The sequence below is a fragment of the Pyrus communis genome, chromosome 10, assembly GCF_041283825.1.
Source record: "Pyrus communis isolate YQ-2024b chromosome 10, ASM4128382v1, whole genome shotgun sequence".
Taxonomy (NCBI): domain Eukaryota; kingdom Viridiplantae; phylum Streptophyta; class Magnoliopsida; order Rosales; family Rosaceae; genus Pyrus; species Pyrus communis.
Genome location: NC_142574.1, coordinates 4,608,941 through 4,622,339, shown reverse-complemented (window position 1 = coordinate 4,622,339; position 13,399 = coordinate 4,608,941). Strand labels below are relative to the sequence as shown.

The 13,399-nt window shown below is 36.6% G+C and overlaps 1 protein-coding gene across 2 annotated transcripts; it reads right to left on the bottom strand.

Moving 5' to 3' along the window:
- Positions 1-213: 213 nt before the first annotated feature.
- Positions 214-12,739, bottom strand: LOC137729120 (putative ubiquitin-like-specific protease 2A). 2 transcript variants are annotated; one of them, XM_068467951.2, is made up of 16 exons: positions 12,325-12,726; positions 11,834-12,027; positions 11,500-11,590; positions 11,343-11,392; positions 9,091-9,166; positions 8,418-8,493; positions 7,625-7,753; positions 6,747-6,947; positions 6,597-6,652; positions 6,419-6,512; positions 5,894-5,984; positions 5,406-5,525; positions 2,140-2,424; positions 2,013-2,051; positions 656-1,126; positions 214-573 (listed from the first exon to the last, which is right to left on the bottom strand). In XM_068467951.2, the coding sequence occupies exons 1-16, from the start codon at positions 12,533-12,535 to the stop codon at positions 556-558; spliced, it is 2,202 nt and encodes a 733-aa protein (XP_068324052.2). In that variant the 5' UTR covers positions 12,536-12,726; the 3' UTR covers positions 214-555. The 2 variants fall into 2 exon arrangements, with proteins under 2 accessions (XP_068324052.2, XP_068324051.2); XM_068467950.2 differs by having other exon boundaries at positions 214-1,126; positions 12,325-12,739.
- Positions 12,740-13,399: the final 660 nt, after the last annotated feature.

Sequence of the window (13,399 nt, the reverse complement as noted above, 5' to 3'; positions counted from 1 at the left end):
ATCACCGCTCAAAACTACACAAATTTTAAAATTTAAACTCACCTAATAATAATAGAAAAGTGGTGTTGGTGGTGAGATTTTTTTTTTTTTTTTTTTGGTCAGACGATAAATTTTTGTAAGATTATATGTTAGATTAGTCATCGCTGGAGTTTGAACTCACGTCATCATGCAAAGGCTCAACACCTTTCTACCACTGTAGTAAAAGACCACTTGCAGGTGATGAGATTTGTTTTTTTCGTTGGCGAAATTATTCGAGGAGGGAGTAAATTTAACGAAGATCACTTCTTCATCCACCGTAAGATCTTGGAGGCATACACGACGGAACCATTGTGTTAGCTTTTTTACTTCCGAACACTCGTTACCCTTTCCACTGCTTTTTACTAAGCAATTATTCTTAATACAGTAAAAGATCACTAGTGCTGTATTACCAAAACGACCAGAACAAATGCAACCCCCTTAAAAGGGGCGTAAGCCGTCTTCTACGTCCTGCACGAGTGATCCGTTGCCTTTTTCGAGGCTGCTGGTCGACTGATCCCGCCTCTGGATCCTCACGACTCACTCGCGTTTGAATTCCTTCGCGATCGATGTTTTGGATTGAGTCAGAATCTTGATGAAATGAAGGTTCGTTTTCTAGAGAGGAAGAAAAGTATTTAACCTCATTGTCGTCTTGCATTTCATCTTCATCTTGAGAATCCAGCACAACGCAATCTTTGTAGTCGCCTTGCATGTCGTCTTCGTCTTTAGAATCCAACACAACGCAATCTTTGTCTTGAGAATCCAACACAACGCAATCTTTGTAGTCGCCTTGCATGTCGTCTTCATCTTGAGAATCCAGCACAACATAATCTTTGTAATTTTCACTTGAAGATTCAGGTGCATCTGTTTTCCTTGGATAGTTCAAAGCCTCATTTTCCAATATCGAACGGTTTTCATCTATCCACACTGCAGATAAATTCTGTAATCCGCTACTAGATGCATCAACATTTCCTCCGATATGCCTAGCAACTCTAAATCTATTCTCAAAACAGGATTTTGGGAGTGATTTCAAAGCTAATCCAGTCCCTTGCTGACAATCTTCCACGTTGACCGGTGAATCAGCAATCTGATCATCACTATCGTCAACTTCCTGTATCAAGCAAGATAAAGTGGACACCTTTAGTTGTTTGGAAATATTTTCAACCATTCTCAGAGCATAATGTCAACAAAATTAATAATAGTGCACACTACACACGACATAATCTGGAAGCAAATTTCCAAAGAATGCATGGCACACGTGTCTGACGTTACTCTTTTATGACAATCCATATGAACACTATTGTTAAGGCAATATAAGCTTTGAAGAGGCATTGCAACTTTAGACAGCATTCCCAGATATCATAACTAAACATGCCTGACGAGTTGTCAAGGAATAAAAGCAGGTAAAACTATTTTTTCTTCTCTTGGGAGCAAGGATCAGAGACACCTTGCGAACTTTATGCAACGTACAAAGCATCTAGTAAAATCTAAAAAACATTGATGTTATTAATGGGCAAAGGGCAGATGCTCCAACAGTTTCTGGGAAAATTTTGGAGAATAGCAGAGTTTGTCTTCAAAATACTTGTTATGGAAAATAATCTTCTTTGTACGGTTTCTATGTAAAATAATCTTCTTTGGACGGTTTTTTGGCAATGCACCATCGTTGTTTCTATGTAAAATAATCTTCTATGAAAATAGCAAAATCATTTTCTTTGTACTTTCAGTTAGTTTATAATCAGTTGCATGTCAAGTATCTTTGGAATCATAATAAATACAAAGCACACATGGGTACACTGAACGATCAGATACATATAAATGGCATGTAATGTGGTCAAACTGATGCAATATAATCATGGTGGAGCACATTCGTAATGTCATCCAGCGCTAAATTTTCAGTCAAGTTCCAAAAACATGGTACGCATTATTAGCAACTTGCAAATAATAACACCCAAAAGCCAAAGGAACTTCTGGATCATAAATAAATAAAAAAGGATTACCTCTATTGGCGACATTAAACTCATAACCCGAGAAGCAACCTGCAGATAATTTACATTAACCCGAAAGAACTTCTTGGTTACAACCCCCCCAAAAAAAAACCTTTCATGATTTTCTAAAGCACCGTACCTGTACAAGAGGAGAATCTCCTAACAACGAAATTTCAATTCCACTAGCATTGGAACTGAAGGAATTACCATGAACTTTTTTTGTTAAGCTGGACAGATCTTCAGGACACTTCATGCCAGTTTCTAGCTTGTCTGTTTCGTCCATCCCTTGAGAGGAAGGATGCTTATCGGTACAATCAGCATTTAGTGCTTCCCGAGAATGATCTTCAAGGATTTCACAAATTAACTTCTTAATATGAGATCGTTTGGCAGAAGCTTCCTCAGGACGGAACCAATTTTTTGTGAGCTGAAAAATTATAACATTGTTGTAGGATATCAAATTAATTTCCCACAGTTACAAAGTCATACACCAGTTAAAGATAAAAATACATGGTCAAATGCATCAGTAAATCCTCTCAAATGAAACGTAGAATAAAAATGTATGTTAGTTTCTTCCACAAGTGAAGAAACAGTAAATTTTTATCAACCTTGGCAGAGGGTAGAAGAACAATGAATCCCCTGCCTCCATACCCTAAACACAAGGAAATAGTAGGGAACAAGTAAACTTAGCCCCCACAATCCATCATTTTATCGATAATAAATTTGTTCATCTGTCTGTTCCCATTTGGGGTGCAATACAAGATGGGTTTTCAAGCTGGGATAATAGCGGTTAGATGATCCACAACAACAAAGCCTTTTCCCACTAAGTGGGATCGGCTATATGAATCCTAGAATGCCATTGCATTCGGTTTTGTATCACGTCTTCCGTTAGATCTAAAGTACTCTAAGTCTTTTCTTAGAGTCTTTCCCAAAGTCTTCCTTGGTCTTCCTCTACCCCTTCGGCCTTGAACCTCTATCCCGTGAAGCATCAATAGGCCTTTGTTTCACATGTCCAAACCACCATAACCGATTTTCTCTCATCTTTCCTTCAATTTCGGCTGCTACTCCTACTTTTACCTCGGATATCCTCATTCCTAATCTTATCTTTTCTCTCTAAGTCTTTTCTTAGAGTCTTTCCCAAAGTCTTCCTAGGTCTTCCTCTACCCCTCCGGCCCTGAACCTCTGTCCCGTAATCGCATTTTCTAACCGAAGCGTCAATAGGCCTTTGTTTCACATGTCCAAACCACCATAATCGATTTTCTCTCATCTTTCCTTCAATTTCGGCTGCTACTCCTACTTTTACCTCGGATATCCTCATTCCTAATCTTATCCTTTCTCGTGTGCCCACACATCCAATGAAGCATTCTCATCTCTGCTACACCCATTTTATGTACATGTTGATAATTCACCGCCCAACATTATGTGCCATAAAGCATTGGTGGCCTTATTGCCATCCTATAAAATTTTCCCTTGAGCTTCAGTGGCATACGACGGTCACACAACACGCCGGATGCACTCTTCCCCTTCATCCATCCAGCTTGTATTCTATGGTTGAGGTCTACATCCAATTCTCCGTTCTTTTGCAAGATAAATCCTAGGTAGCGAAAGCGATCACTCTTTGGTACTTCCTGGTCTCCAATCCTCACCCCTAACTCATTTGAGCCTCCGTTTGCATTGAACTTGCACTCCATATACTCTGTCTTTGACCAACTTAGGCGAAGACCTTTAGATTCCAACACTTCTCTCCAAGGGTTAAGCTTCGCATTTACTCCTTCATGAGTTTCATCTATCAACACTATATCGTCTGCAAAAAGCATACACCAAGGAATATCATCTTGAATATGTCCCGTTAACTCATCCATGACCAATGCAAAAAACTAAGGACTTAAAGATGAGCCTTGATGTAACCCTACAATTATGGGGAAGCTTTTAGTTTGTCCTTCATGAGTTCTTACGGCAGTCCTCACTCCATCATACATATCCTTTATAGCTTGGATATATGCTACTCGTACTCCTTTTTTCTTTAAAATCCTCCAAATAATGTCTCTTGGGACCCTATCAAACGCTTTTCCAAATCTATAAAGACCATGTGCAAATCCTTTTTCATATCTCCATATCTTTCCATCAATCCTCATAACAGATAGATTGCCTCCATGGTAGAACGCGCTAGCGTGAACCCGAATTGGTTGTTCGAGAGCCATGTCTCTTGCCCCAGTCTATGCTCAATTACTTTCTCCTAGAGCTTCATTGTATGACTCATTAACTTAATACCCCTATAGTTCATGCAATTTTGTACGTCGCCCTTATTCTTGTAGACAGACACCAAAGTGCTCTTTCGCCACTCATTTGGCATCTTCTTCATTTTCAAAATCCTATTGAAAAGGTCTGTGAGCCATGCTACACCCGTCTCTTCCAAGACTTTCCACACTTAGATCGGTATATCATCTGGGCCCACTACTTTTCTATGCTTCATCTTTTTCAAAGCTACAACTTCTTCCTTCCTAATTCGACGGTAAAAGGAGTAGTTTCTACACTCTTCTGAGTTACTCAACTCCTCCAAAGAAGTACTCCTTTCATGTCCTTCATTGAAAAGATTATGAAAATAACCTCTCCATCTGTCTTTGACTGCGTTCTCTGTAGCAAGAACCTTTCCATTCTCATCCTTGATGCACCTCACCTGGTTTAGGTCCTTGTCTTCTTTTCCCTTGCTCTAGCTAGTTTATAGATATCAAACTCTCCTTCTTTCGTATCTAGTTGCTTATACATATCGTCAAAAGCCGCTAGGGTGAAGAACTCTTTGGTGAAGAACTTACCATGAGGCATGATGTTTATTGGATATCTGCCAACCTATTTGGCGTCGTTTGGTATAGAGGATTGGACTAGAATGGATAAACCCTCTAAATTTAAGGTCAAAGAGGATGATTTTCACTTCAAGGAGATTAATAGGAATTAGAGGATTAGAAGGGAGAAGTTTTCTTCTTGAGTAATCCATCTTCTACCACCAAGTTGGCAACAAATTTGTAATTTCTTGTTTCATCATTCCTTTGAAAATAGTTGCTTATCCATTCAAACCCAATGCTTCATACAAATGTGGCCAACAGTATATACTATGGATGGTGCACATGACTTTGACAACATGCAGAGGCAACATAAGCTTGACAACTTAAGGATTACTATGGATTAAATTTGAGTGTAATCAATAAATAATAGTAGAACAAGTCAACCAAAAAACACGAGAGAGCAACAGAAGGTACAAGGGAAAATTTGACAACGAAACAAACTTTTTTATGCTGATAGGAGATAGGATCATAGGACTAAGAAAAGTTGTATCATTCATAAAGGCCTGGAAAACAGAACATATACAATCTTTTTGCTTAGGCTCTGGTGAAAGGAGATAGGATGACTTACAAATTTGGATGACTTTGTGATTTCCAAAGGGCTAAAGTTGACAGGAGCTTCCTCCAGAAAACATTCCACATAATGAAGCAAAAAGAGGCCACAGTCAAATGAATTTTCCTGTTGTGGTAACTGAATAATATGAAAGAAAAGCAAATATCACAAATGGTAACTTAATTCCCTTTGTTAGACAAACATTTATTAAGGAAAAAAGGGCACAAGGAAAGAATGACAAAAAGGACACCTTGGAGAAGAGAACTAAAAACTAACTGCATAAACACAACAATAAATCATACTCCCCTCCCATCAAGACAAATCAAACTGAAGAGTCTAAAATGTTTTGACATGGAAGCTGCCAATCATCCCCAGAATATCCAACTCCTCCCCAATATTTAAAAAATTTCCATGATTAATAGTAAGAAAAAGTTAGATATCTAAAGTGGAAAGAGATTGTTTCTTTAGTTAATGATACAGATGTCACTAAAAACACAAGGCATTACCTTCAGAGCTACAAATCTCAAATGTAAGAATTTTGAATAATCATCTTTTGATGTGTCACCATGCCTCTCTTTCCACTCTTCACATAGGTATCTGTCATCTCATGACAATATAAATTATCAGGGAAATCCTTGTGATCAGTAGTCTCAAACTGAAGGACATAGTTTCAAATTTTCAATGTTATAGCATATCATTGGGATTAATTTATAATTTGATAAGAGAACAAATTCCAATATAAGCAATATATTCTTTCACATCTAACACCTCAACTATTAGTTAATGAAATCGTTATTTTTGTTTGATAGAAAAAATTTGCACAAGTGGGCCCATTAATTTTTTAGAATGGGAATTCTAGCTTCCGCATCGACCAAATGTAAACAAAATCAGAAGACTGATAGAATCCAAAATAGACTCAAGTAGAAGCATGAATAAAAAATTCATAATAGCTTTTGTTGAAATCAAGAACAATGAATTTTTATGGCTGGCAACCAGAAGGAGACTATTGAGGTTGAGCTATAAGAAGCTACCTTCGAACAAGATTCTCGAGGCCTCTATGACTTCCTTTAATTGAATCCATGTGCAAGATGCATGGAACCTTTGATAAGCTTTCAATTTTCTCATCTGCAAGATAATTAGACAAAACAAACTGAAACAATAAAACCATAGTACATAAGGGAAATTAATCAGAGTCCTAAAAGATCTTGCCTTTGATATTAACCACTTCTCCAGGATGACAAATGACAATCAAACTCCAATGGAGACTGCACAAGATATAGTAATAATTCATATTAAAACGGTGGTCTAATTCTCCAATGCCACAAGCAGCAACAAAAATAATGCACGGCATTTTCTCACCTGTAGTTTACAGGAATGAAGATATAATCCTTTTCAAACACATTCACTTTCCTAGTCCATTTATGAACAACCTGAAATGCTGCCTTGCCTTCACAGGCACTTGATTGGTCTTTGTCTAGATCAGCAAGTTTCCGAAAGAAAAAACTATTGAAGAAGTGGAAACTATGCTTTTCCTCAGGTTGAATTTTACTTTTTAAATATCTGTGAGAAAGTTAAAAATCAAAATTACTCAATATCGACTATTTTTTAATCTGGAAGTAGGAAGTACAATCAGATAAAAGGAAAGGGTATAGGAGCTAGAACCAAACTGCAACTAGATCTTTACACTTTGTAGTTCCCAAGTTTGATAATTAAAGGTAAAGGTGGTAAACTATCAAAAGAATACTATGATCTCAGAAAGGGGAATGGCTTGTTTCATCAACGAAATAGATTCCTCTCTGAAGTACCTGTCCTGAAAGTCTTACTTACACATTAATATGGTTATATGAGTTCCTCAAAAAAAATAAAAAAAAATAAAAAAGAAGCTGATGTTTAATTCAAAGTGAATATAGACATTCAAGTTGTAAATATCAATTAGCATCAGATCAATAAGGATTGGGCAAGGAAAAAGCATCATGTGTGCCTGACAATTTGATGATCTACACAATATAGTAAATTATATGGAACACGAAGGCAGCCCAAACCCAAACAAATTTGAAATTCTGCACTATTTAAAAGCTCAAATCCAGAAATAAAAGATAAAAAAATACAAGAAGCCTCCCTACACATTTAACAAATTTCTCTGAAAGTTATAATGCCTTCATTGTTATGCAAAAAAAAGGAAGTTCTAATGCTTCCAATAGAGAAACTAGACTTGAAAGTGGCCAGGTCAAACTTACTGAATATAAAAGTCAACTATAGTGTCATTAATGAATTTCTCCGGCTGTAGAAGTTCAAGATCTCTCTTACTTATAGAAACTGCATCAGGATCTCCTTCTGGATAACTCACTTCAAAAGGCTTATTGGCACTACAATAAACAACCAACACGGATCATAATGGAAGTAAAAAAGGATGAGAATGATACTATCAAAGCCAATAAACATACACGTAAGAAGATTGCCAAAAATTTAACACCAAAACAAGTAGTTTTAAATATAATGGGGGATACATTCAACAAAGGTAGTATAAAATTGCAAAGAAATAATAAAAGATTTAAAAATAAAAAAATAAAAAAAAAATAAAAAAAAAAACTATAGTTTGCAAATTACAATGACATAAATTAACACAATATAATGAAAAACAACTCGAGAAAAAAAATTGAGATGGCTAATCTAAATTTTAAGAATGTATAGTTTATTGCTTTGCCTTATGCAGATGAGAAACAGTTACAAATGTGCTGCTCTTAGAGACCTGATGCTTGGAGTGTATTATCATGTCCCTTATAGCTAAATTAGGTAAGATTACCATGCTAATATTTGGTTCTCTGGTATTGGTATGTGTGGTCAGATAAGTGACTCTGCTGTTGTTTGGTGCCATGCAAGAACAAACCTTGGAGGTCTAGTATTCTAGCCAAGCTTAAGTTTGGTGAAAGTGCATTGCTTCCTCAAGATTCAAGGTGGTGAGCTTTCAAATTCTTTTTAATAGTTAACTATCTGGTGAACATCAAAACAAAAACTCCACCATGTCCATACCTCTCATCCAATGATTTAGCATCTTCCTCTTTGTCCACATGAGGTTCATAAACAGAACAGCTCAACTGCTCAATGCCTGCATTGACAACAAAGTCAAATGTTACACATGGAACATTTAAGTAGTTTAGCTAATTTTCAAAAGTAGTATTCACTTTTCTTCAAAAGGTTTAGATTTTATTTGAAGAGAAACAAAAATTTTATTAAAATGTAAATCATCAAAACATACCATTATCTAACGTCTTCCTATCCAAGACAGCAGAGAGGCAAAGCAAGACGGGTTAAAATGGAGATAAAGTAAAGCCAAATATAGATAATATCAAATTTGATCTTCTATTCTCAATACGAATAGGCTGAAGCCAATTCTTTAGTATAAAATCTAATGTTAGTGTAAATTGAGGAAGAAAGAAGCTACATATTAAGTTTTATAAAGTAAAAAATAAGTGTTAGGAAGAAGGCCTTTTTAAAAATAATCGTGCTTGTTTAAGTCACTCCATATTCAAGTGTAAACCACATTGATTTGTAGACAAAAAATCATTATTTGCTCAATCAAATAGGTAGAATCTTTCAAGTAAATATGTAACGCTACACATTTATAAGGAGTTTAAGGGGAAAAATACATGATACAATCCAATATCACAAAGATCCAATACCATTTATCAAAATATGCACGAACCTGAATCTTTATTTGCATTTCCAGCTCCTCTAGAATCCCTTGATTTAAGATGAAGGTTGAGTGTAGCTTCTTCAACCTACACCAAATTTAATTGCATATAAGTCTTCCTTTATAAATAAAAGGGAACATAAAAGCAGTTGCAGCTAACCCTGCCACACCATTCTGACTCAAATCTCAATAATATCACCAATTTACCACCTCAAGATAAACATTCCCTTTGGCTCAAATTCCCATTTACAGTTAAACCATCTACCTAAAGACAACAGCATAAAAAAAATTAACTGAGATTCTCTGTCCCACATAAAGTATCTAAAATCTATCAAAATAACAATTTACTACAAAAAGTTACTAAATAGTGTAAACTGAAAAAAACTGATATGTCTAAGCAATGTATTTTATCCACATGCACACACATTATGTGAATATACTATCATGTAACTCCCCTAATGCAAAAGAAAGAAACAACAGCTATCCATAGAATGTTCTTGTTTCCTTTACACCAATAAATCTTCAATGCAAACTACTTGATATTTTAATTTTTTTATTTGGTGTGTAGAGAGGCAATTTTTAACTTGATAATGCTCCCCCTATCACAGATCAATCACATTTCAACATCCACCTGATCATCAACTTTTTTGTTTAAAGGCACAGTTGGCAATAATGATGGGCCTTGGACACTGTAATATAGTCACAGCTTCACATTCATTTATTTATTCTACCAATTGCCTATTTAAGGGTGGTGTAGAAGCAGATATGGCTAAACAATCTCAAATATAATTCCCCTCCAATACAAAGATCTCTATTGGAAGGGACAATTCCCAAAAACTAAATCTTGTAGCCCAAATAAACATCACAATACCAAATTCATGCTAGTAAGCTTTGTAACTAGGAAGTCAACAATTAAGGTTGTCATGGGTCTAATGATGTTAGATCAAACGTAGTACTTCTTGTGCTATACATATCTTCTATAAACCAGAGATCATCCAACTAAGCTAATAACAATAATTCAAAATATTTAGCATCAAACCATTTCACAAAGCGGAAAACAGGTTATCTATTAAACAAGGCTTTGAGGATCGAGAGCTACCTTAGGTTGAAAGCATCCCTTAGAATGACTATGCAGCTACGTGTTATATCGAGAAATACTCCAATCTCAAAAAACTCCAAAATTACCCGAATGCCCCAACACTAATCATTTCAACCCTAGTTACATCTAGTCTTAGCCATGATTGAAAAGCATTTAGAAAGGATGAAAAAAAAGAAACAGGACGCTTGATCATAATGCAGCTAGATGTGAAAATGCGTAGTTAATAACGGTAGCATAATGATTAATGAGGTTAAAACCCAAGGGAAACTTTTCTATTGTTTAGACACATTTGGTTCTTGAAAAAAATAAATAAATAAACAGCAACACTTCACATATCTTTCAAGACCAGCTGGTTTAAGGAACACTTGCAAAGAAAGAATAATAGCCTTCTTCAGGGTATCCAAAGACCAAACTCTTATGGTTAGGGATCTCCACCACAATTGCAAAGGGTATGAAGCCAAGGTTAAACAGGCTAGAGGAACGATCCAGAAAAATCCCCGAGTAGACTTATATTATACCTAAGTTTGTCAGGAAGACACAAAATGACTTATCTTTCCAGCACCCTGTTATGCATGTAGCTCATAGTTTACTAGTCATAAATACATGTCCCCTTTAAAGCATCCTCCTCCGCATGTACACCACTCTTTCATGAACTTCTTACAATTAAAACCTAAAATCCAAGCATCAAACCATTGATTAAGAGGTTGGTTCAAAGAAGTTCCCAAGACAGGAGAGGTGAAGTGTTTCAGATACTCATCCAGCTGCCGTAAAAATGAGTTAGGTTAATTTCAAAGTTATTTCGTTCATATTTCTTTATGTTCTCCAATTCAGATGCAAAATCTTAACCAGCCTCATAGGAATAACTCTAACAAACCTTTCAATTCGAGTCCTGATGACGCAATGGTTATCATAAACTTGGTGATCCACCAAGCTCAAACATTTAGAATAGAATAATGAGAGGATATCCTACTATCTGGAGATTAAAAAAACATTGAGGGGTAGTTTTCATCAAACATTTCATTTTTTCATACTTCTACGCTCTATATTATGTTTGTCTTCTTGCTCCTCCTGTTTGCTATGTTTCTTACATTTACCATAACAAGATTCGAATTACCATTTAAAAGGAAGAAGGGGAATATAACAAGGGGAAGGGAGGCAAGCTTACCCTTGCATATCCACCAGAACTTGGCTTTGATGCTTGTTCTTCTAATGGAGCTAAAATCATGCAAAAAATATTGGGTAAGATAAATGGTATTCACAAAATAATGAGAAAATGAGGCACCATAACTATATGATATGTACTTCACGAATTAAAAAGTCACCTTCATTCTCTAATGGACTAACGGCCAAAGTTGATGAGGAGCATTTCTCAAATCTGTCATTGTCATCTGAAATTATAAAAACTTGCTTACTCTGCAACAATATAAATCAAGTCGTTATCAACAATATGCTCAAAGTGAACATTTGTCATCCCCTTAAAATGAGTAAAATGACGAGTCTAGCAAAATGGAAAGAAACCAAGTATGATCATTTAAAACTTCAGGGCCAAATACAGTTGCTTTAAGGTTTTCAAACCTCACTGAAAATAATTCGCCCAAGTAGGACAAGTTAGGAGTTAGACACTTGAAGCAATTGGAAAAAGCATGAATATTTTACTTGATGATTTGAAGAACTAGAAAGAGCACAAGCATCCGACCCAGACATCCGTCTTGCAGCGCCATCCTCTGCTAATGTACCCGCATGAAACGAATCAGACGATCCACATTGACGATCCGCACTAGTACCAGAATCATCGTCTAATAATAATACAGTGCTAATTTTCTTTTGTGGACTCTTTGCTTCTTTTGCAACTACACAGAAAGTAAAAGAAAAAAACTCAGAAAACTTAAAAATCAGTAAAAGGGTTCAGGCAGTGATGACCCTACTACTACTACTACTACCTCCACCGTCGAAGTCAATCGGTTCATTTCCAACATTTTGAAGCAGAATTTAAATTCGATAATTTGAAGTTAATTAATTGGCGCAATTTTGGAGAGCTAGAACGATGCATTCCCGAAATCCCCAAATTTCCAATTTCTTGTCCCCGAATTTAGTCAGAAACCACAATTCAAAAGGCAAATTAGGAAAAGCGAACGGTGAAAACTTACAGTACTGGAGGAACGTGTACTTGGTGAGTGGGGAACCGAGGCACTTTTTCTTGGCCTTTTTGGCGTTCCTGGGTACCTTCTTCATGAAGTTTCGGAATTTGGCCATCATCTTGGCGGATTGCGTCTCCACCACCTGGTCGTCGGCGCTGAACTCGAACGCCTCGAATCGCTTGCTCGTAGACTCCAAGTCGGACGCGAACCGCCGAGTCATGAAGCCGAGTCACTCAAAACCCGCAAACGAGAAAAATGGCTGAAAAATTTTGCGAGAAATTTGAATGATATAGAAACAGACAGAGGAGAAAGTCGAGAAGCGTACTAGACAAGTCTAAAGATAAATGGAAGGAAGAAGAAGCGTTCTGCAAAAAAAAAAATAGAAAAAAAAAAGAGGGGAATAAGTGGGATACTGGAGTGGGGTGGGCTCCATGAACCGCCACTACATTACTTCCGTTCCAATTTTTTTTAATTTTGATACGGTCTTTTTGTTTAAAAAAAAAAAAAAAAAAAAAACCTGTACTGTTATAATGTCATGTGGGTTTTGGTGGAAAGTTGGAGACAAGGTTTCGATTAAAATAATTGGACATAATTGTCTCTGAAACAAGGGTTGAGTTAAGCGCATCAGAGGCGGTGCTCGATTGTTGGTGCTAAGCTGCTCCATGTATGGAATCATTTAGGTACTGAAAGACAAGGCTTGCTTCTGATTCTTAGTAGTTGGAGGAACTCTCCGACAGGTTGGGCTGATGCGTCTTTCTAGTGCTAGTCTGCCCTTAGCGTGCCTTTGGGCTAAGTTATTGTGTTCGTCGAAATGTCCGCTAATGTTTGTGCCCTTATCGTCACACGTCTGGATTATTGGAAATATTATGTCATGATGATGACTGCATACATTTGAAGGCACGACTTGAGCTTCCGAGTTACGACAATTAGCGCCAAAATCAATGTTTTGATTTTCGAGCATCTGGATTACACATCGAGAAGAGCTTTTGAACTGTGGAATATAGGTAGTCAGGCCCCTAACTCTTCTTGTATGAGGGTTGAGCTCACTGCTGCTTGAGATATCGCTACATATATGTATAGGTCC